The sequence below is a fragment of the Poecilia mexicana genome, unplaced genomic scaffold (assembly GCF_051168715.1).
Source record: "Poecilia mexicana isolate PSO_F unplaced genomic scaffold, ASM5116871v1 scaffold_6, whole genome shotgun sequence".
In the NCBI taxonomy this organism is placed as follows: domain Eukaryota; kingdom Metazoa; phylum Chordata; class Actinopteri; order Cyprinodontiformes; family Poeciliidae; genus Poecilia; species Poecilia mexicana.
In genome coordinates this window covers 31,681,282-31,704,663 of record NW_028263375.1, presented here as the reverse complement: position 1 = coordinate 31,704,663, position 23,382 = coordinate 31,681,282, and the positions used below count along the sequence as shown (strand labels likewise).

At 37.4% G+C, this 23,382-nt stretch overlaps 3 protein-coding genes across 3 annotated transcripts in view; 1 reads left to right on the top strand and 2 right to left on the bottom strand.

Moving 5' to 3' along the window:
- Positions 1 to 1,675: 1,675 nt before the first annotated feature.
- Positions 1,676 to 14,995, bottom strand: deaf1 (DEAF1 transcription factor). Its single transcript, XM_014971991.2, has 13 exons — positions 14,597 to 14,995; positions 13,354 to 13,451; positions 12,484 to 12,610; positions 12,234 to 12,383; positions 11,164 to 11,303; positions 10,869 to 10,934; positions 7,673 to 7,717; positions 6,882 to 7,005; positions 5,265 to 5,399; positions 4,703 to 4,995; positions 3,534 to 3,632; positions 3,358 to 3,447; positions 1,676 to 2,494 (listed from the first exon to the last, which is right to left on the bottom strand). The coding sequence occupies exons 1-13, from the start codon at positions 14,790 to 14,792 to the stop codon at positions 2,393 to 2,395; spliced, it is 1,665 nt and encodes a 554-aa protein (XP_014827477.1). The 5' UTR covers positions 14,793 to 14,995; the 3' UTR covers positions 1,676 to 2,392.
- Positions 14,996 to 16,098: 1,103 nt separating this feature from the next.
- On the bottom strand, positions 16,099 to 20,213 carry bet1l (Bet1 golgi vesicular membrane trafficking protein like). Its single transcript, XM_014971993.2, has 4 exons — positions 19,756 to 20,213; positions 18,608 to 18,693; positions 18,081 to 18,137; positions 16,099 to 17,966 (listed from the first exon to the last, which is right to left on the bottom strand). The coding sequence occupies exons 1-4, from the start codon at positions 19,772 to 19,774 to the stop codon at positions 17,799 to 17,801; spliced, it is 330 nt and encodes a 109-aa protein (XP_014827479.2). The 5' UTR covers positions 19,775 to 20,213; the 3' UTR covers positions 16,099 to 17,798.
- A 1,238-nt stretch (positions 20,214 to 21,451) lies between these two features.
- Positions 21,452 to 23,382, top strand: part of LOC106906647 (plasma membrane calcium-transporting ATPase 1-like) — a 33,474-nt gene continuing 31,543 nt past the window's right edge. The window contains exon 1 of the mRNA XM_014971994.2: positions 21,452 to 21,777. The gene's annotated coding sequence lies outside the window, so the exon portion shown is untranslated. The remainder of the gene's footprint in view (positions 21,778 to 23,382) is intronic.

The following is a 23,382-nucleotide window of genomic DNA, read 5'->3' as shown; positions in this document are numbered from 1 at the left end:
CCTAAACAAAGCATTTTACTAAAACAGTAAAATGTTTCGTTGTACAAGCTCTCTGTGGCTAAGAGATTATGGCTAAATGTAATTTTTTCCTGTTGACTGTTTTGACAGCCAAGTTACAGTTGAGCCCAAATTTATTCATACCCCTTGCAGATGTGGATTTCTGATAGTAAGTGAAACGGGCTTCTCTCAAAAGACAATAAAACTTTGTAAAAAATAATAATAATGAAAACAAAAACTTTAAATGTAATTAAAAATGGAATGTCAAAAATATTTACACTTCCCCATAATCAGTAGAATTTTGTCCTTTATTAGCATTACAGCATCAAACAATTCTTACAACCGCTGACTTTGGCTTTTTTTTTTTTTTTTACTAATGTTTCATGAATTTTGTCTTTGAAAATGATCTTTAACAGATCATCTGTTAAAGATCATTTTAAATCAAAATCTACCAAGGCTGTTTAACAATTTTGGACTTATTATATAATAATTATTGTTGTATTTAGTCTGTTTTCCATTGTTTAAAATAAGGTCATTTGTTGTTAGGACAATGAATAAACTCTAGATAAAACTTACTGATTGTTGGTTATTCTTCATCTATGGTTCACTTTAAATTTGTAAGGGTTTGTGGAAATAATGACAGAAAGTAGGACCAAAACAAAGAAAGCTTCCCCCATGTCTGTAAAAACAGCAGTTATCAAATTTCTGATAAACAAAAAAGGACAGTCTGGACGAGTCACTACTGCAGAACTACAAGCTGATCTCCAACCTTCCATTCACCATCATACCCCATCATTCACTATTTAATTGTTGAACTGGATTCAAAATTAAATAGCTTCTTAACAATGACTTCCCACTGACATGACTTTTCATCAGAGCAGACAAAAATCACAAGTGGGGTACCCCAAGGTTCTATTCTAGGACCCCTCATATTTAAAATCTACATGCCCTCCACTGGCTCAGATTATAATATGTAGTAAGATTACTTACCTTATGTAAACAGATGACACACTTCTCCTCATTACAATGTAACCAGGAGATGAAACAATTCAAAGTTTAGCAGATGCTTAGAACAAATCAACGCGTAGATGTGTCATAACTTACTTCAGCAGAACAGAAACAAATCTGAAGTTGTTATCTCTGGATCTAAAGAGGAACGATCTAGACTCAATGCACAGCTTCAGTCATAACAGCTGGAAACTAGAGATCAGGTTGAAAACTGGGTGTAATGATGAACTCTGACCTGGACCTCCAGAGCCACATAAAGACAGTTACAAAGTTGGTCTTCTAGAAAACTGCACAAATGCTGAAACAGTGAGTGGTGTTCCTTTGATTAATAAGTATTTATTTAGCCAGGAATGTCTCATTAAGATTAAAAATCTCTGTTTCAAGCGTGACCTGACCAAGACTGGCATCAACACACAGATAATAATTACAAAACTAATATATATATATATATATATATATATATATATATATATATATATATATATATATATATATATATATATATATATATATATATATATATATATATATCACTATATATATATATATATATATATATATAGGGCTCAACTATATATATATATCACTATATATATAGTGATATATATATATCACTATATATATATAGCGATATATATCACTATATAAAATACAACATGGATAATAAAACTGGATTACAACTTTTTATTATTTCTCGTTATTTTGCCACTGCGATGTTGATGTATTATGTATTGATTCTTTGTGTTTTTTTCTTTATCACTTTTGTGTAAAAGCATTTTTGAACTGCCTTTGTTACTGAAATGTGCTGTACAAACTTTACTTAATGATATAAAAATATTTCAGGAGTAAGAAAAGAGAAAAAACACACACACACACCTGTAACAGATTTTTTTTTCTCATTTAAGATAATTATATTTTCAATTTTCAGCACATGGCTACAGTAACACATATGAGAGAAGGTTTATCTTTGATTGATGTTTCTCATCCTCATTTTACCAGGGCTGGTGGTAAAGACTTAAATATCTTCATGACGAGTTAAAATGGCAACAAGTTAGCAGAGTGAACTCTGTCTCTCAGGAAAGGTGCTAAATGAAAGTATTGTGATATTGAATAAAAATAAAACAAACAGATCATAAAAAAATAGACATCTAGTATTAAGTTTGATTTGACAACTTTACCACACAGCATGGCATACCGAGTACTGAGCTCCAATATTACAGTTATATACTGAACTTTAACTATTGTTCAGTTTGCTCAGATGCAGTTCCTCTCATAAACACTAGTTGCCACTGTGATAATGTGATGTAAAGTGATGGGAGTAACTGTTGTAACTGTTAAACCGGAGCAGCTGAAGAGAAGAGGAGCAGCAGTGCAGCTAGCTCCGCCTTCATTTCACTTTGTCCATGTCGATGGCTGTGATTGCCTCCTCCTCTGGAACACCGACGCCCCCTGACGACTGACAGCATAAATGCTGGTGATCCTTCCAGTCCTGCATAGACCAAAAAACAGAAGGTTTCTATAGAACACAGTACTTATAAATAGTTATTATTAGTGCCACACCACAATATGGCCACCATTTTAGTCTTCGGTTTGACTCTTTGACTCCTATTCAACATATTTTTACTCAAGTAAAAGTAAAAAGTAGCCATCCAAAAAATGACTCAAGTAACAGCAAAAAAGTAGGCGACTCTAGTATTGAATAACTGATTAAATTATCAATCATTTAATATTTAAAAAATAAAGTTATGTGGGAGTTTTGGTATTTTAAAGACCAAAGTTATTCATATAAATAACATAATTACAAACAAACAAAATCAGGCCAAAAAAAAAAAACATTTTTCCAAATCAGTTTCTTTCAAAATAAAACTTATTGAAACTTTAACAAAAACTGCAGATGTGTGTCTGAGTCTGGTGAATTTTTGGTTAAAACATGTTTGTTCATCATTCAGTGAAGTTACTCACACTGGGTAGAGAATAAAGACATTTTACTCAAGTAAGAGTAGAGATACCTAATAATAAAATTACCGTACTTAAGTAAAAGTAAAAAGTACACCATAGTAAAAATACTCCTAAAAGTACTTTTTTCCCAAAACGTTACTCAAATAAATGTAACTAGTTACTCTGTTGCCAGGGATATGAATAATTTGGATATAACTTATTAGTAACTTTCTACCATTATTCAGGTTGCTTCAGATTACTTTGCCTTTGATAAATTAAATTATTTGATTACCTTTGTCTAAAGCTAAAATTAGCATGATGTTCTGAAACATTTCAGTGAAAAAAGCAAAAAACATCTAATAAATGAAAGGGAGTATCTGCCTTCGCGGCTCTGTAGGAAGTATGGAGACACACCTTCCTCTGGCAGAATGTGGAGCAGTAATTGACTTTGTGACATCCTGTACACTCGCTCATCGCCATCCGGCCACAGTTCACACACATCTCCTGCAGAAGAAGAACACAACACTTTAGGCTATTGAGGGAACCACGGAGCAAGCGCCGCTGACATTGTGGAAACTGGTTTGTCGTACATTGATGATGATCTCTGTGATGTCAGAGCTCCTTTTGGTCTCTGAGTCATCTGGCTGCTGAAACGAGATCTGGTTCTGGAACGGCTGACCCAGCCCACACTGCACACCAAAACACATTATCTTCATCAATCTCTGCTATCCACTCTTTTCTAAATGCTATAAAGTGTCTTACATGTATCCATAACTTTTGAATCTTATGTCACAAAACCACAAAATGTAAAATTTTTAAGTTATTTGTAATAACAAAGTAGTGCAAATTTCTAGGGTTGCAGCTAGCGATTATTTTAGTAAATAATTGCTAAAGTAAATGTAAAAAAAATTGGCATATTCTGCAGATTTTGTCATTTAACCATTTCAGATGATTTTCTGCAATAATATATGAAAATGCAAATAAACAAATAAAGCAATTCCTTTTTTAAAAATTAAAATAAACATTTTATTACCTAAAATGAAACATAGCATTCCTTTAGTGTAAGCTAAAGTGTTTTAGTGTAAGGAATATTTTTTAGGATAAGCAGTTAATAATCCATTAAAAGGTTCCTAATAACATATTCTGTTTTACAGAATTTGAAGCAGGTGAAGCTAAAACTTCACCTGGGTTAGGGTTAAATATAATCTATTCACAACATGAGGAGTTGTGAATAGATTATATTTACAGACAAAGAGGATTTTTTTTTATCTTAAATGCAAAATGTATCCATATTTTATACAATTACTGCTGTTCTTTCAGCAGTCTGGATGATTTAGAGTTTGTATACTTCATTTAACAATTAATTGAGTAGATAATTATTTCAATAAGTGATTAATCATGATTAATCTTATTAATTGTTTCAGCTCTACACATTTTTGTAAAGTGGGCTGAAAATAATTAATGGCTTATGACTTTTTATAAATAAAAAGCAAAAAATTCTTAAATTAGATGTAGGTCTGAACACTCATGTAGACTCTGATCTTAATCAGGAAGTTTCTATTTACTAACCTGAAGGTTGCTGGTTGTACTAAACCAAATCAAAGGGACTATATGATCGCACACTGTGGATTTTCATTTGTAAAAGAAAATTAAAACAATGTATCATTTTCCTTCTCCTTCAAAGTTATGGGATCTGGTCTAAACAGTTTGAGCTTTTCTATCTGATTCTTAAGAGTTTCTGGTTGCAAGTTGACCTCACCTCCTTCCTGCCCCCCTGACCTTTGACCCCTGCGGGCTCCCCAACAGCATTTTTGGCCTGTTCTATCAGGGCCTTCAGCTGCTGCACATTGCTCATCAGTGTGTTTGCCAGTTCCTCCAGGTACACCCAGGTGTTCTTCTCTCCTTCATTCACGGCCGAACACGCATCTCCTACAGGCGCCACTTCCAGCCCCGCCACCAGCGTTGCCGACGGTGACGATGCCGCGGAGGCCACTGCTACTTTGGCTTGGATGGGCTGAGGAGCAACAGCCAGAGCCGGCAGCGCTGTCAGTACTGGAAGAAAGTTGCAGGCAGGCTGACATCAGTACTTTAACTAGAAAGCTGTACTTTAACTAGACCAGCTTGTTTAAAAAACAGAATTAGACTCTGTATTAGCATGTTCATCATATTAGGTGGTTTCTTGTATTGTATGAATTCTCAAACAGCAAAAAAGTGACAATTAGTTATTTTCATAGTACTCTGAAAATAACGCCTGACACTTATTGCCTCCGTTTGGAAAAGAACAGACCAGGTGAAGTTAGTGTCTCAGTGACAGACCGTACCTGTGGTGCTGGCAAACATGTCACCCTGCGCTGACCCGTCTGAGATGATGGTAGCTGAGGCAGCGTCGCTTGTTGGCGTACGGTCAAAGGTCAATGTGCTGGAGGCAGCAAACTGCCCCGACGGGGACACTGTGACTGTCAGAGAGAGAAAATAGCAGGATTGACCAATCATACGATACTTTCTGGTAACCAAGCAAGAAAATAAAAGGTCTATCCTGAATGTGAAGACCAGACTGAGGCTTAAAGAACACAACCTTTTTTTTTCTTGTAGCGCTGGTAGAAGGAAGTTTTTTTTTTTTGTTCTTGTGGAGTATGTTTAGATCTTCACTGTTCTTTAAAGGAACGTTAGATTGACTAAAAAAAGTGAACCCCAATGAGCATTTCTGGGTTGTTAATGTGATCAGACTGCAAAGCATCTACTATGTGCTGCAAGTACTAAAGGTAAACCAACTATAAGGCAATAATTCATACTGAAATATTGCAACATTTTCACAAACACAAGCACAAATTTAACCCCGTTTTTGATATTCTGGAGCCATCTTGTATATGTTTAACGATGCTTCACATACAAACATAAAATACAACAACTTGGTGTTTTAGCTGCATGCGAGCATATGTTTTCCATGCTCCTTCAACCTTCCTTTGGGGGAGAGGGGGATGGGGGAGGCGCCGATTTATGTTTTCGCATCCACCTGAATAATGTGTAGTTGCGCCACTGGTGGTGGATAAAGAACAGAGGAAAGTCGTTGTGGTGGATGTAGCAATACCAAGTGACCACAATATCAGGAAAAAGGAGCATGAGAAACTGGAGAAATACCAGGGCCTCAGAGAGGAACTGGAAAAGACCTGGAAGGTGAAGACCACAGTGGTGCCTGTGGTCATCGGGGCCCTCGGGGCAGTCACCCCCAAACTGGAGCAGTGGCTAAAACAGATCCCAGGAACAACATCAGACATCTCAGTCCAGAAATGTGCAGTTCTAGGCACAGCCAAGATACTGCACAGAACCCTCAGGTATATATATATATATATATATATATATATATATATATATATATATATATACACACCCTCAACTTGCGCATGGATATTATCTTAATTAAGGGCTTTTAAAGATGCATGCAGTTAATATTTAAGAGCTTGAATTTATTGGTAATTTTCTCTAATCTCAGAATAAGAGCATACGTAAATTTTCTTTGGCAAAAAAACATGCAGTGTAACACAGATCCGTAGTATGACGGCATGCTGTTGTGAAACTCCCATTCATGGTGGACAGTGGAACTGCTGATCAAGCATTTTTCAGGTTATGATGGATGCTGAATTATTCCTGAATATCGGAATCAGTTGTTCTTCCTCTGACTGTGACAGTTTGGGTCAGATTGTTAAAACATGAACAGGACAATGATCCTACACATCCCTTGGTTTTGGAATGGATAAAGCAGGCAAACATTGTGGAATGGTCTGACTAAATACATTTTGAGCACAAAAAGTAGCTCATCAGAGATACATTGTCTGACCTAAAACTGGTCTAACGTTAAACATAAATATGATAATCCTAATGTACCAGTTCAAAGTTTTTTTTTTTTTTGAGCCACATGGAAGCTGATTTCTGTGACATACACGTGGTTCCTGGAGTCAGCTGGATATTCTTCAGGGGGCTGAGGTCCTTCTTGACTGGTACAACCGGGAGCTCGTTGTCCTTCTTCCGTCTTTTGTAAGGAACAAAGAGACGGACAGGGCCGGTCTGGAAAAATAAAAATAAAAAAAGAAGCAGCTGTTGATTAAATGAGTGCTGATGAGATGTTTTAGACAACTACCACTTTAGATTTTCTTACTTCTTGCCCTAAACTAACAAACACACACAAATAAGTAAGTGGAAAGTATAGAAAAATAAAAGCATTAGAAGGCAGGGGCTTCCAGAGTAGAATTACAAGGCTTAACAGACGGATAGGGATAAATCTGTAAATCAGGAATCTGTCACAGCAATCACACGTGGGAGCTAATAATCATAAACTCCACAGTAAAATTCAGCTGCAACAAACTTCAAGTGATTTTTCAGACACATCCTCCCATGTTTTATTCCTTCTGAGATCAGAGGAGAGGTTAGCTCCAGTTAGGATCAAAACTGAGTTTTCTAGCAATTGACTTATTATTTCCTGTAAACATATGCGGAAGAGTTTTTTTTACAGTTATGAGTAAGAATGAGCTGTAGGCCGTTTTAAAATTAATTATTTTCAAACTTATAATAAACAGTGACAAAAAAGTAGATCCTGTATTTACAGAAAGTTTTTTTCCCCCTGATAATCACAGAGCTACTGAACCGTATTAAAAGAAAGGAATTCACCCAGAAATAGACAACAGGTTAAATATAAATGCTGGACACACACAAAAAACAAACATTAAACAGTTACCATGGTGATATTTTCTGGTGTCACAGAGTCCCCTTCCTTTGGTGACTGTAAAAGAAGCAATACAAATCAATAAATGCATAAATCTGAGAAAATCTTAATTCTGCCACTTGAACAGCTCACCCAACGTTATGCTGGATCTTTGGATAAATATTGAGTTCATAATTTAATTAATATGTTAACCATTATGTGTTATAAGAGTGGGGCCATGTTGAGAGGTACAATCAGCCATCTAGATGCTACATTGCCAAACATTTCATTCTTTGTTTGGGTTTTTCTTTTCTATAAACTTTATGCGCACTGACCTGTCACGATAACAAACCTTACTTGACGATAAATTGTCTCACAAATTATTGCGATAAATGATAATACTGCTTTTTTGAGACCATTTTAAAGAAATATATTGAGAATGGCATAACAATGTAACTATGCCCTCTCATGGATTAGTTAACTTTAATATTGTACAGTACACTTCTCACTGGAACTGGAAGATATTTTAAATATTATCCAAAATAAAATGCATCAACCTAAAACGATACATAAAAAAGTAAATAAAAACTACCTACAACTGAAACCATAAGTAAAATGTATTAAGAAGTCTCTGTAAACAAAATTCACTTTCAAAAAACTACCCAGTTTATTTATCATATGATTAATTGATTAAACTAATCAGTTAATCTGAATTGTTCTACATTGTGTTTGGGCCACGAATACATTTCTATAAGACAAAATGAAGAACATGGGTTTATTTGAGTCAGTAAGGTGTAGTAAGATTAAAGCCTAAACTAACATCTAAACACTTTTCTACGGAAGCGCATTGCTGTCACGCAGTAAAAAAAAATTTTCGATCGCTATCTCGTTTTAACGAGTTACGTATCTCGTTTTAACGAGTTACGTATCTCGTTAAAACGAGATAATTTTAGGTCCAGGAAGTGGCGGTATTATGCTAGGCTAGTACAGTGGCTAACATGAATTGGTCAGGTTTCCCTTCATGTTTGGTCTACAACATGTAGAGATACGGATGCTGCTTTGCACTGTGGTTAAAACCATTAACAGCATGCCTACTCTGACAAGATCCTAAACAGAACGGGACTGCACAGAAGGAGACGTCAGTCCGGTCCTCTAGCTGTGGCGGCGTTCCTGACTGGATCGAAGCTGAAGTTGGCTTTCGATTGTAGCTTCTGATTCGGGAAATGGCTAAAGGGAGATTATAACGGAGGCTCAGATGTATTTGATGAACATTTTCTGGTCAGATTTTTTATTAGAACAGTACACTTGCTGAACAACGGCAACGGCTGTTCGTAACCAAGCAACCGAAATCAACAGAAGGCTCGATAGTGGCAAAAGACAAAACTAGATCCTGTTAAACATTCTTCAAAATAAAAGACTTCCTTTCTCCAAAATAAATCATAAATCAGCAAAAGCTGAATGGCCTCCTTTAAGCGTCCTGAGAAACAATCATCTAATGATCCTGATTCATAAATCTCTACTCGGCTTGGCTCCAGCATACTTAAACTTTCTTTTACATAGATCTGTTAATTCCCATTCTTTACTTTTTAACAATATTTTTTCTTTTGCATGTTCCACGATTATTCATCTCTGATGCTATGTTGCATCACTATAAATCGGAATCTGAAAAGTTGTTGCTATCCCAGCTGATGGATCCCTGTGAACCACACAAAAAGGAAGGTGCTCTAGGACAAAAAAGTGAAAGAAAAAAGAAGGTTAAAATAATAACAAACATTGTAAATGTGATAGGAGTTCATTTCTAATGCATTCCAGATGCAAATATATTTTTAAATCTCTCATTACTGAGGTTTCAATTCAGATAAAGATTTCACAAATTACAAACTAGGTTTGAAATATTCTGCCATTAGCGCAGATTAGAATAATCTACTCCAGATTTGAAGTGTCGATGTAAGTTCGTTTTTAAAGCAGAATAAATTATTTCTTAACATTTATATGTAAAATATAATTTCCATGATTAGTTTCTTATTTACAGTCATATGCCAAGTCATATGTTAAGTATAATTTACATTATTATTATTATTATTCACCGAATTTAACTTGACTGTACACAATTCCAAAAGGTGACGAGAAAAATAATTAAAGTCAAAGCTTTATGTATGATTTATTTTGGAGAGAGGAAGTCTTTTATTTTGAAGAATGCTTAACAGGATCTAGTTTTGTCTTTTGCCATTACCTAGCCTTCTGTTGATTTCGGTTGCTTGGTTACGAACAGCCGTTGCCGTTGTTCAGCAAGTGTACTGTTAAAACAAATCTGGACAGAAAATGTCCAGCAAATACATCTGAGCCTCCGTTATAATCTCCCTTTAGCCATTTCCCGAATCAGAAGCTACAATAGAAAGCCAACTTCAGCTTCGATCCAGTCAGGAACGCCGCCACAGCTAGAGGACCGGACTGACGTCTCCTTCTGTGCAGTCCCGTTCTGTTTAGGATCTTGTCAGAGTAGGCATGCTGACAAGATCCTGGTTTTAACCACAGTGCAAAGCAGCATCCGTATCTCTACATGTTGTAGACCAAACATGAAGGGAAACCTGACCAATTCATGTTAGCCACTGTACTAGCCTAGCATAATACCGCCACTTCCTGGACCTAAAATTATCTCGTTATAACGAGATACGTAACTCGTTATAACGAGATACGTAACTCGTTAAAACGAGATACGTAACTCGTTATAACGAGATACGTAACTCGTTATAACGAGATACGTAACTCGTTAAAACGAGATACGTAACTCGTTAAAACGAGATACGTAACTCGTTAAAACGAGATACGTAACTCGTTATAACGATCTCGTTATAACGAGATGCGTATATAACTGGTTAAAACGAGTTACGTAACTCGTTAAAACGACATACTATCTCGTTTTAACGAGATACGTATCTCGTTATAACGAGATAGCGATCGAAAAAATTTTTTTCCTGCGTGATAGCAATGCGCTTCCGTACTTTTCGGGGGTTTTCCAAGACAAATAAAATATTTGGGTTCATTTCAGTCCATCAAAACCACAACTTGGAGATTCTGTTTTGCAGTTTCCCTGCTGACGTCATTGGAACGGTTACATGATCCTTTTTAAGATGGTTTACTTCACAACAAAAGTCTCCAGCATAAACACAGGGGATCATATTTTTTGTTGTTGGTGATCTGGCATGTGTTGAATCCTACAGACACTCACGTGTGTCAGGTCATCACAGCAGGCGGCACACGTACAGGAAGCAGCATGAGGGTTCAGAATATGCTCCTAAAACACACACACATACACACACACACACACACACACACACACACACACACACACACACACACACACACACACACGCACGCACAAACAAGTTTAAATACTGAGGAGGCAGATATGTATTCCAGCTTTCTGTTTAGAATCTGAATGAAATAGTAAAACACACCATGAGACCATGAAAGCGTTCAGTACAGTTGCGGTCCTACAGTGTAGCTGTTGCACAGTTCAGTACCTGTATGAGGCAGAGCAGAGGTCGGCCAGCGTATCTGATGCTCCTCTTCCAGTCTTTGCTGCTCGCTCTTCCCGCTAAAGCTTCAAACTCAGTCGGAGCAAACCACTGCTGGTTGTGTTTGATACAACGACCTTTGCCCCCTGAACGATGCAGAACCATTTTAGCATGGAAAACATCAGGAATAACGCAAACAAGACTGTGTTGTAATTTGCTGATGATGAATGTTGATCAAACAATCGATATATAAAAGTCTGCTGTTTAAACCAACATGACCAAAGAGTGTGGGGGGGGGGACGAAAATACAAAAAAATATTCAGTTGACTAAACTTTCTATTGTAGACCCTTCGAGGAAACAAGGTAAGTTAAAACCAATTGGAAATTTAACAATGAATAATATGAATAAATGGTGAAATAAACACAGAGAAACGTAAAAAAGAACATGGAAAGAGCAGAGAATTAAAAAGGTCCTTTGCTCCAACTGTAAGTTTGTGCTTGTGGCTTTGTGTTTTTCATCACATTTTATGTCTAAAATTTACTTAAAAACAGACTAATAGTAACAACAGACTGCAGAGATTTCATTTTCAAACTCGGGAGCTCACACTTTATGTTCAGAAGTCTGGCTTTGGGATGAATTCCAGTTTCTGCTGGAAAACTGCTGACCAATCAAGTCCACGCATTTCTCCATTGACCAACTGGTTACCTGATCTACTGAGTCTTCCTAACTTTGCTATGATTTCGCATTTCTCAAGGCTGTAGTCGCTTCAGCAGCTATTAATCACCAATACTTAACCACTGTGCTCTGCAAACTCAGGACTAAAACATATTGTACTAGGTAGGGATGCACTGATATGAAGATTTGGACCAATATCGATATCCGATATTAATAATGACAGAAAATGCAATCAGATATTGGAAAATGAAAAGGATGCCAGTATATTATTTAAAAAAAGTAACTTGTTTTTTAAATTAAATTTAAAAAGCTGAGCCCCAGTTATACATACAGGCAGGTAGACACACCAGATTTGTGCTGATACCACAAGACAGAAGCCACAGTTTTCACAAGATGTCACCTGATCCCAGCCGGTTCTTGTACAGGACTCCGCTCGTATTCCTGCAGCGGACTGGCAACTCATTGTTGTACACAGACGGGTCCCAGTTGTATTTGGAGCAAGAGTCTTTGTCCTGCAGCGGAGTCAGAGGAGTGGGTGGAGTCTGAGGGCCTGACAGACGGAGACAGAGGGATACGAATCATTTGTGATATTTTTTCGCTTGCTGATGAAAAAAAAAAAAGCATCGTTCTGCCAGGACAGTGCAGCACACCGGATGTGATGGTGGCAGCAGATTTGAGGCCCGTTGCTTCCACGATGCTGCCATCAGTGTGAACCACAATCAGGGTGGCCTTCTGGGTACTGAGCCCTTCACCCAGCTGCAGAGTGGTCCTGCCACTCTGTAAGCACACAAACACAGCACACAGTCAAACAATAACATGCTGTAAATGATATTCACTTCCCATACCACACAGATATCTGAGGTTTAGCATCGGCCAATGGTGATCCAATACAGAAAAAAAGTGCAGAACTGACTTAAAATGTATTCTGGGTTTTTTTTTAACACAGATATAAATGTAGTGAATTACAAACATATTTGATAACTTTGCACCAGTACAGTACTCTTATATGCACCAAAGGATTCACAAGCTTGGTCAAACATGAAAAAACAACACAACTTTCATTTGTTCAGTCAATCGATTAGGAGTAGAACAGCTACGGTAATTTAAAATAAATAATAATGAAACTGAAAGTGACCAAAACAACAGGATGACTACTTTGGTCAAACACGTAAAAAAATGAACTGCAACAAACCTTTCAAATGGTTCAGAAGGTTCAATTAGGAATTATAAATATAGTGTAGAATAAATGATGAATGACCACAAAGCATAGAACTAGAATCAATAGATATGCCCTTAGGGGTCAGGCACATTGTCACCGATATAGAATGTTTTTCAATACAGATATTAAAGTTGGATTTTTGAATTTCTAGACAAATTCTTTTTCACAAGTCCCACAGCAATATTTATGATGTCAGAATAAATTATGTAAAAGTGGACTTTCACTTTTATTCCTCCATGAAGTAATCTTACAAATTAAACATAAGTCCCTGGAGAGATGTGAGCAGTGAGGTGTTATTTACCAGAACGTGCTCAGGAAGGCTTGCGGATGTAGCGACTGTGGTGGTGAAAACATTGTCCTCTGCAGCCTGAACATCCGCCACGGTCACTGCAGCCACCTCTGATCAGCCACAAAAGATAAAAATCACTGAGGTCCAAGAAAAACTACAACAAATTATTTCTGTGAATAAGACAGGACTGTGAAATGAAGTCAAACCAGTTTCACAGCTGAAAGTATGGGACACAATAAAAGCTTGTATTAACACGTTAAATTCCTCTATGTTGATGAACTTAAGATTGCATCTTGGGGTCAACAGGCCAATCGGCCCAATTTCATTAATTTTGGGTGATCAGCCAATACTTCCATGGGAAACCGACCATATCCACCGATCTTATGTACCTCCGTAAAGTTAGACAAGATTGGCCTTCAATTGCCTAAGCTTTATATTTATATTTGAGCGCACGTGTGCCACTAAAATAAGTTTGTGTCATTGGGTATTGTTCAATGTTTTTCAATAAAACTGGAACACTGAAAGAGTATCATGACCTCACAATGGGTACAAAATGAATGTACTATTTGTCGCAAACTCTCTTTGTATTCTACAGTTTCAATGAGAAGTTTAAATATACTCACTACTGGCATAAATATTATGGTAAACTGTCTTTTTTTTATTCAGAGTGAAATGACACAATTCCAAATTCCACGATTTTTAAAACAATTAAAAGGACAATTTTTAGTAACCAAAGTTCAACTAATAAGTCAGTATCCATTTATTTCAAGTTCTTTGATTCTTTCACTTTGTATTGCAAGAGAGGAACACATTAAATTCTGAAGTCTTATTTTGTAAGTAATTATAGATTAAATGTAATATTTTTGGTGGGTGGGGGTTAATAATCACACTATGACTGAGGCAGCCTCCACAATATATTTTCTATATTGATATTTTTTACTTATAGCTGCGGGGTTACTTTTATGAGTAATATCTGTATTTTGTATTACTATTTATATTTATAAATATTTCTTACAGGAAAATGAAAGAACACCTAAATCACTGAGACTCTTAAAATTACTTCAGGAACATATTTGAATGAAGTTGGGTCCAAATATCAACCACAAGGTTTCGCTGGTTGTTTTAAAATGCAGAATACTCCTGTGATTTTATGTGATTTATACCAATAAAAAGTAATACATTTGCTTGTTATGCTAACTACATCTAACCCTCTGTTAACCCTCCCGAACAGCCATGGCCTTCTGCTGCTTCCTACCTGCGAATGCCGCTTCGGCCTCGTCTGAGTTCGGGAGGTGCTCGGCTCTCATGTCGATGTTTCGCGGTTCCGCTATCACAGACATCGGAGCGACTTCGGCCTCCGACTCCGTATCCGAGCCCACTCCCTCCACCGACCCACCGATGGGCGGTTCATCCAGCCCGAGTGCCTTCGTGGCCGAGGCTGCCTCGTCCATTCTTCCGCGGAACGACAAGAACCGAATAGGGCCGAGCGGCCGCGGAACAAAGAAACAGATCCGAGGTTCCCGGAGCCTCGAACAAAGCGACGCACAAGTAACGGAACTCGTAAAGTAAATTGTATTAAATAAACTATAACTATATTTACCAGAAACTCAGGAAAACTCTTACGATATACGAGCTGACCCGGAAAATTAAAGGGAAATCGTAATTTATTTTTATTTCAAACCTACGGCAAGCGATAAACCGGAAAATGCCGAACTGGTACGAGTTCAACCGAGGAGAAACGGGCGAATAATAGCAATTTTGCACGCGAATTTCATACTTAAGCGATGATGGATCTCATTAAGCTTCACTTTTTTTGGCTTAAACATAAAACCACAAAGATTTATGAGTCTAACTCTACATTGACATTCTGCACCACTCACAAAGAAGGCAGGAAACAGAAATATAACTGGAGAAGGGTTTTATTTTTTTCAGCCAACCTTCCAAACATTAAGACACGGATAACGGCCAACGGAAATTTATGTATGTATATTTTGTAAATCCAAGTAACTATTATTAAAATATATTTACATCAAAATACCCATGCTTTGTTCTCTAACTCGTTGATAACTGTCTTAAAATCAGTGTTTTTAACTTCTATTAATTTTCATGTTTCAGTTTCCTGGCGTTTCAGAGCAGATTCCTTGTTTCCACCTCCACAGGGCCGCTTGTGGTGGAACATTATTCATACTGAATTACAAAATCATTCATAAAATAAAAAATTCTATGTTGGCTGCAACAAATTTACCTGAATAGAACAGAATGTGAACTTTGTCAGCCCTAACCCTGAACCCTTTCACTGAACACATGACATTATCCATTCACATCTGCTTATGAACACACTTAGAACAAACCAGCTCCATTTAAACTCCATGGAAAACCATGTAAGCATTTTAACAAGAGACAACATAAAAATAACAGCAAAATAAATCACTTGCAGATAATATTTACAACAAATTATTTTAAATCTGTGATTAAGGCATTAAAAGTTTTTGCTATGAAGGGCTTCTTTGTAGTGCAGCAGATCTTTCTTGTATAGTGAGTTAAAAAAAAGTAAAAAGAAAAAAGTGGAGGCTTTTGATCAGTTTCAATATTTTCTACTTTTGTTACATGTCTGTGGATGTGCTCTATATTATTCAGACAAGTTACTGAAGAGTAATAAAGTGCTCACTGTTCCCCTTAATGTGTGCAATGTGCTTCAGTTATGCCTCCAAAACAGCCAATGAAACAAAATATCAAAGCATTTTTCATGAAAACAACTTAGAACATCTTGAACATTTTATGATCAATATTTAAATGAAACACAGTAATTAATTTTGCTATAATGCATTTGAGCCCTCTAAAACATCTGAAAAGTTAGCATTATATTCCCGAAGAAACAATCAAATTATTAGTGAGAAATATTCATTTACTGGTAGAGTAATTCATTTATGTAATCTGAGAGCAGGAAGTAATCACAGTATTTTACACAGTGCATTAGACATATTGAGAAAAATTAGTTTGAATTTCATCCATATTAAATTAAGCATTACATGTCAGGAGTTTCCTATTAGACTATAACAATTTATCAGAAAAGGTTTAAAATTTAAATCTCCCAGGGGGTTTTCTCAAGACTGTGTTGTATTTTGCTAAAGATGAATATTGATCAATCAGTAAATAAAAGTCTGCTGTTAAAACTAACATTCCCAAAAAAAACTGTAAACTGGAGAGGGTGGGAAGAAAAGGAAATACAAAAAAATTCAGTTCTCTAAACTTTCTATTATGGATACTAAGAAAAACAATTAAGCTAAAAACCAACTGGAAATTTAACAATGGGTGATATTAATAGGTGGTGAAGTAGACACAGTAAAACATAAAAAAGAACATGGAAATTACAATATGGTAACAGTTAGTATATTGTGAGTAAGTTTGCTGATAGGAATGACAAATTATTTGAGCTATTTAGTTTATCAGTGGTTCTTAAACACACCAGCCTAGTTCTCCTGTGACTCCACTAACAAGTACTAATCAGCCTGACACACACATACTGAAGGATTAAACTGAACAGAATGCACTGCCTTTTATTCTTGTTTTTAAAAACCAGTTTGAAATAAAGAAATCAAATCAAACAAAATACTGGGTTTTAAACCACTATTACTTTATGAGCTCACAAACCTATTTCCCCCCAAAAAGAAACTACATTTTCAAGAGAAAACAGGAATTTATGTTGTTTACTGAAGGTAAATTTGCTTGGACAGGACTCAAGTTTTCACATTGCCAAGAATTCCTCTGTTCATTCTTTCATAGCAATGTAAAGACCCAAAAAAATCCTTGATTATTATTTCTATAACTTGGGATTTAAAAAAAACTGAATCAGCAGACTAACAGACATCTGACCGTATGATCATAAAGGTTTTACTGCTCTGGTTGCATCCCAGCCTGGTGTGCTGTAGCTGTGATCACATGTTCAGTTACATCCACCCTTCTTTCATGGCTGTTTTGGAATCCATGACTAGCACTTTGTAAATTCAGTCTGCTTACTTAAACCTGAGGTGAACCAGAAGCATGACGGCAGAGGATCAACCATTCTGTTTAGACGCTTCTCAAACAATCACGAGGTGTAAACTTCATGTAGATCCTGGACTGCAAGCATGACCTTAGCAGGGCTGAAGGTAACTCCTCCTTGATGTGTTTGAGTGAAGCCTTCTTTCTGCTCCACTTTGGAATCGCTTAGCTCCGTGTGGAAGCATCAGCATGTTGACATGTTCCCTGTTCTTTAGCATAACAACACCCACTATAGTTTCCCCAGGTGAGATATCAAATACCAGCTGCTGTACATCAGTTCTGCTAAACATACACATATATACATCCAGTTTCTTTTTATCAAAAAGGTCTTTTCTTAGCATGAAGACCCTAGAGGCTACTCAAGCCTATCAGCTAAGGTTTGTCAGTCTGAGTTTCACATCAATGCTCTCCTGAAATCAGCTCTGGATCCTGGAAACCAGGTAATAGAGAAGAAAGAAGGCCAGGACCAGCCCTCCGGAGACGTAGCAGAGGAGGCGTCGATTGTCTTTGCCAGATCGGACCATTGTGGAAAACCGCTTCACACTGCCACTCAACAGGCCCGTTGCACTCATGAAATTTGAGTCCTGGAAGACGAAGAGGGAGAAGACAATTACAGCTTTAGTTTCTGCCAACACACACCTGCAATAAGACCTAGAGGTCCACAAGAACTGCTTACATCAGAGACAAGACGGACTCACCATGTTGTCTAAGTAGTCGTTCTGATCCTCCACGTCTCTGTCAATGTCATAAGCCAGCTGTCAGAGAAAGATTTAATTAGTATGACAAAGTTTGGAACTACTCCTTATTTCGAACTGTACGTCCATAAAAGTCACAAAGCTTTCTTAATTGAAAAAAAAAATTCTAAACCTTTAAGTTTGGAGAAAAAAATTTACTTAACAGTATTATGTATTTTCCAGGCACATAGTATTATTTTATAGCATAATCAAGTAACCATGTTACCTTCAGTTGGTATAAAACTTAAAGGATTTCTCAAACATGCATGAAAGAATCAAGGTATGTTTTTGATGAGGGTAAACATTATAACATGATGTAAAGCTCAAACAAATTTATTTTACATAATACTGCCCCTTTAACGCATACAAATGGAAGAAGGAAGTAGCAGCTGTGGCTAAAATCTCAAAATAACAAGCAGACAGGCAGACAACCGACAACCATCACCGATAATTACACCGGTGGAAATAAGCTCTTGTTGGTTTTTACATACCGATTTCAGTCGGGAAACTTTACTGGCCAAGTTATCAGCCAGTCGTTTGTTTTCAGCATCCAGCATGCTGTCGACAGAGCCATGACCTGAAGACACACAGACACAAACACCCAGGCCAGTGTTAAATGTTTACAAGTTGGAATTTAAAACCAAGAATTTTGTTAAATGCCTCCCCACACCCCACTCTGTTTTTCTTTTTGATAGTTTAAGTACTTAAAAAAACAAATAAACCTTTAAATTTGGAGACATAATGGATAACTAATTAACAATTGCATTTCTCCTGTAAATCAGTTCTCTAGTAAAGTCCAGTCAAATTACATTAATGTTATTCTTAAACATGGCAGCTTTTATTTAAAAAGTGTGAATGACTTTTTTTTAAAGAAACAATTGTTAATTCAAGACTTTATATTTCATTCTCATTGATTGAGGAAAATGTTAGCACTTAACAGAGCTTCTTTTAAGCAGATGAAATAAAACTTTATCCAGTGATTTATGTGTGTCTTGTGCCTCAGGAGCTTTTACACCCACTGTACAGGTTGCCTAGCTTCACCGCCTTCAAACACACTATACAGAAAGCTTCCTTACAGCTACTGTTGACTGATTTTCATTACTGAAATCCCTGTTAAAGATACACTTCCTTTCTTGACAAAGGAGGCAGTCATAAAAACTAGAACGAACGTTTATATTTTAAATCCGTCGCAAAACCATAACGGGACGATTTTCGGCTTGAAATTGCTTCCTACAGGGCTGTTTACTGCAAAACATCAACGCCTTTGTAGACTTGCTATGCATGTCTACAAGAACTACGACACAAGGAATGAAAAAATGGCAAAAAAGTGAATGGAGAAAGTGATGAAAGGACGAATGTATAAACTTATAACTGTACAAACTAAGACTTTGGATGTGAAATCTGGGCTCATCTAAGTCTTGATGAGCCCAGACTTGTTAGAAACTTGTAAAGTTGCTAGCTTCGCAAGTTTAAGGCTAGTTTAGATTAATTAATCGCAGTTGTCATCCCATAAGGTGGGGTTCGAACTTAGCCACCACCACAACGTTCCATTTAAGCAATAAGAAGAGTTATTTGGTTGATAAACATAACGAACGGCTTAATCTGAGAAAGTGGATACGTGTCTAAAAACAAACTGTACCTCTGTTCCAGTCCGCCATGTTGCTTTCTGAGGGCACGATCAGCTGTTCAGATGCGCATGACCACCGTGTTTCTTCAATAACATACGTCCGCCATTTTGTGAGTGGCAGAAAAAAAAAACATTACTTAGGCAACGTTTTCTTCATCTTCCTCTCATTGACGGATAGCAAACGTCGCCACTTAGTGTACATGCGTGTGCCTTCTGGTGGCACATGATAGGTATCAGTTCACACAGTTAATAAACATGTAAAACAAGCAAAAAAAAAAAAAAAAAGTTCACACAGTTAATGACCAGTGAATGACTAATATGGGTTGAGTTTAGAGCAAACAGAGGTGGGCAGAGTACCCAAACAGTGGTACTCAAGTGAGAGTAGCACTGTTACTGCATCGTATTTTTTTACTCAAGTAAACGTAAAAAGTAGCCGTCCAAGAAATTACTCAAGTAAGAGTAAAATAAGCATTTGGTAAAAAAATAAAAAATAAAAATAAAATAAATGAATAAATAAATACAAATAAAAATCTACTACAGTACTTTGCAACTGATCTAATGATCGATCAATTAATATTTAAAAAATTAATTAAATATACTCATTGCACAGACTGCAATGAGTGAGTGCAATAACGAACAGCTTTTATTATGAAGTGTAGTGTACTGACGATATCTGACCACAGGGAGGCAGCACATATACACGTGCCGTGGACACGTCTTCTAAGCAACCGACTGATTTCACTGAAGATCTGAAGCAGCCGTCACATTTTGCAATTTGACATTCATTTAATAATAATAATCCAAAAGTCAAATGGACGACTGTTAGTTTCAGTGAGCAGATCCGGATGTACGTCCTGCTAAGATAAAATAAAAAAAAAGATGTTACTCATTACTCACTAGGCACTTTGAATTCTAACTCGAAACATATGCATTCATATTCATATTCATATTAAGAGTGAATCAAACAGTGAATCAAACAGACTTTAGTCCACTCAGCACATCTGCTATGGTGAGCAGTCCTCCAGCTGACCCAGTAAGTCCTGGTATGGAGGTCATCATCTAAAGTGGAGGGGAAATTTTAGACAACCTTGTAGGATATAAAAGCACAAGTAAACTAAAACATGTTAAGTGAAAGAGTAATATCCCTGTGTGTGTGTGTGTGTGTGTGTGTGTGTGTGTGTGTGTGTGTGTGTGTGTGTGTGTGTGTGTGTGTGTGTGTGTGTCTGTGTGTTCAGTTAATCCCCCTGTATCACTATGTGCTGTAATCCACCTGTGTGTGTTTGTGTGTTGTGCCACCTGACATGAGCTTGCTCCTCTGGGTAGGTATTGGATGGAGGGGGATGTGAGGTTTGTGTGTAGCAAATAGAAGCCACTGTAAAGAAAAAGAAGAAGAAGCACTGATGCAGTCAGAGCGTTGGGAATAGAAAAGGCAGTAGTCTAACATGGGTCAGGTCAGAGTGTTTCTATGAGTTTGGAGCACCAGTTGTACGTTGCTCTATCTACTGCCTGCTTTGCACTTGAATTCTTAAAATGCTCTGGTGTTTTCCATGCTCATCCCAGCAGTAGGAAACTTCCACTGCTTGCAGCAGATGTATTGATGCTGATGTGAGTACATGCATCTCTGATGTGGAAGCTGCACATGGTTTACATGCTGTGTGCGCAGACACCTGTGCGTCCCTCTCAGCAGGAGGAGCTGCAGGAGCAGCCATAGCCTCTCTGGAGCTCTCTGAAGCCACAGATTGTCTAATTAGATTAGGCAAGGCTTTCCACAGATAATCATTTAGCCAGCTCTGTTCTGTTTTGTGAGCTCTTTTCTTTTTCCTCCTGTTTTCCTGCGATGGAGCGCTTCTTGTGCCTGTAAGCTCGCTGAAGGTCAGAATGAATTTCTCTTCAGTTTGATGAGTGAAGCTGTGGTCTGCAGACTGATGGGTTATGGGCTGGTTCTGGAGCTGTGATTGTCACGCTGCTCAGAGTAATCGGACTGCCACTAATACCTGCTGCTGCTGCTAACTGGAGGCGATGGGGGAAGTTTGTGTGAGTAAATCCTTTCTTCTCCTCAGGCTTGTAAAGAAGACATTGCTTTGTTGCTTTCAACAGACATAGTTATTTGTAGATCCTCAACAGAAACACATTGTGTTTTACACATTGTGATTTTATGTACTTTAACTGATTAGCAGACAATGTAGTATAAAATTAATTCCAGTTCCTGAAGTGAGACAATTTAGGAATCCTGACATGTTTTGTTTTGGAATTGTTGTTTGATAAGGCCATGGACGTTGACCATTAGCTTCCTCCACTAACTTGACAGCCATGACTTGTGCTCACTGTGGCTCAGTTTTTCCTCCCTCCTTCAGCTTTTAACAGGCTGCCTCTGCCTCGTTCAGATTAAGCTGACTGATTGACACAGCAGCTTACAGTTGAAGGCACCGAGGTCACCACCTGAGGGAAACATAAACACGCTCAGTCAGAGACACAAAGTTAAGATCTATACCTCTACACGTTAACATATAGTAGATTTAAGAGAGTTTTATTTATTTTACAATAGAGTAATGATGGTTGAATTTGAAGTGCCAGGTGTCATTTGTTTTTTACAAAGCACGGTGTATTTATAGCTGGCAGGACAACAGCCCTGGAGGACCGGAGCTGCACACCTATGGCATTTGTTGGAAACGCCCAGGCTCTAGAATGAGGAATTATTACTTTTTTGAAAAGACCAGACCCTCTGACCAAAACCTTTTTTTACGATTGAAAAAAAAGGTGAATCAGGTTGGATTCAGTGTGAAGGTTTTTATTGCTAAGAGACAGTTTAAATCTGAGAAAAGGCAAATTAAGGTGGGGATTGAACCAGCAACTGGCCGATTGCGGGCAAACTCCTGCCACCGTCGCCACCATGGCCTTGTAGACTATAAAGTGTCATCTGATCAATGGTTCCCCGGAACTGGTTGAAAATTTATCCCATTTGGTTTATTCCTGCCGTCCAGGAGAGAAAAAGACTGTTTCTATTATAATGTGAAGGAGATTTCTCCCGTGCCGTATCAGCCCAAGCTGGCTGAGGGAACACGTGCAAACAACTCACAGCCTTGAGAGACGATGCTTTGATACCAGATGACACTGTCAGTGAGTGACCTCTAGACGAGAGAGACTGAAGCCTTCTCCCACCCAGATTCCTGTTTTCCATCACTGAGTTTAGTCTGATCTCTGACCACTGTGAGATTCAACATCATGGATAATGTTAGATAGATTAGGAACTGGCTTCACTTCCTTTTATCCTTCTTTCCCCATCCTTTGGGAGCTGGTTAGAATATCAGAAACAACAAAGAATCTGGGCTTAGAAAAAAAATCTAGAGAAGCTGTTAGGACTGTAATTGTCTGAATGCTAAGGAGCTGAAGGTTGATTTATTATCAGTGGTGTACATGCTTTTTCAGTCTTTAGTTGATAAAAGTTTTAACTTCATTAAAAATATTGTTCACTGTAAATACAAGCCCTAAAGTTACAGTATGTAGCTTTTCAAAATAATTTTTTTTTTTGTTGAAACTGTCACATTCAGCAGCACGTACACTAGTTTGACTGACAGCACTAAGACACTCCCCCTCGCTATGATTAGTTGTTTTTGGTGAGGGTGCATTACTTCAGATGGC

Bases quoted from the DNA above. Each gene is read 5' to 3' on its own strand.
- deaf1 (XM_014971991.2), bottom strand. From the start codon at position 14,792: ATGGACGAGGCAGCCTCGGCCACGAAGGCACTCGGGCTGGATGAACCG. The intron at 3,633-4,702 runs GTGAGGTCAACT...TTTGGTGTGCAG, and splicing joins GTCAGGGGGGCAGGAAGGAG to TGTGGGCTGGGTCAGCCGTT. The intron at 2,495-3,357 runs GTGTGTCTCCAT...TGGTCTATGCAG, and splicing joins CCACATTCTGCCAGAGGAAG to GACTGGAAGGATCACCAGCA.
- bet1l (XM_014971993.2), bottom strand. The intron at 18,138-18,607 runs GTATGTAAAAAC...TTTCTCTGACAG, and splicing joins AAGTTTCCCGACTGAAATCG to CTGGCTTATGACATTGACAG. The intron at 17,967-18,080 runs GTGAGTCCGTCT...TTCGTCTTCCAG, and splicing joins ACGACTACTTAGACAACATG to GACTCAAATTTCATGAGTGC.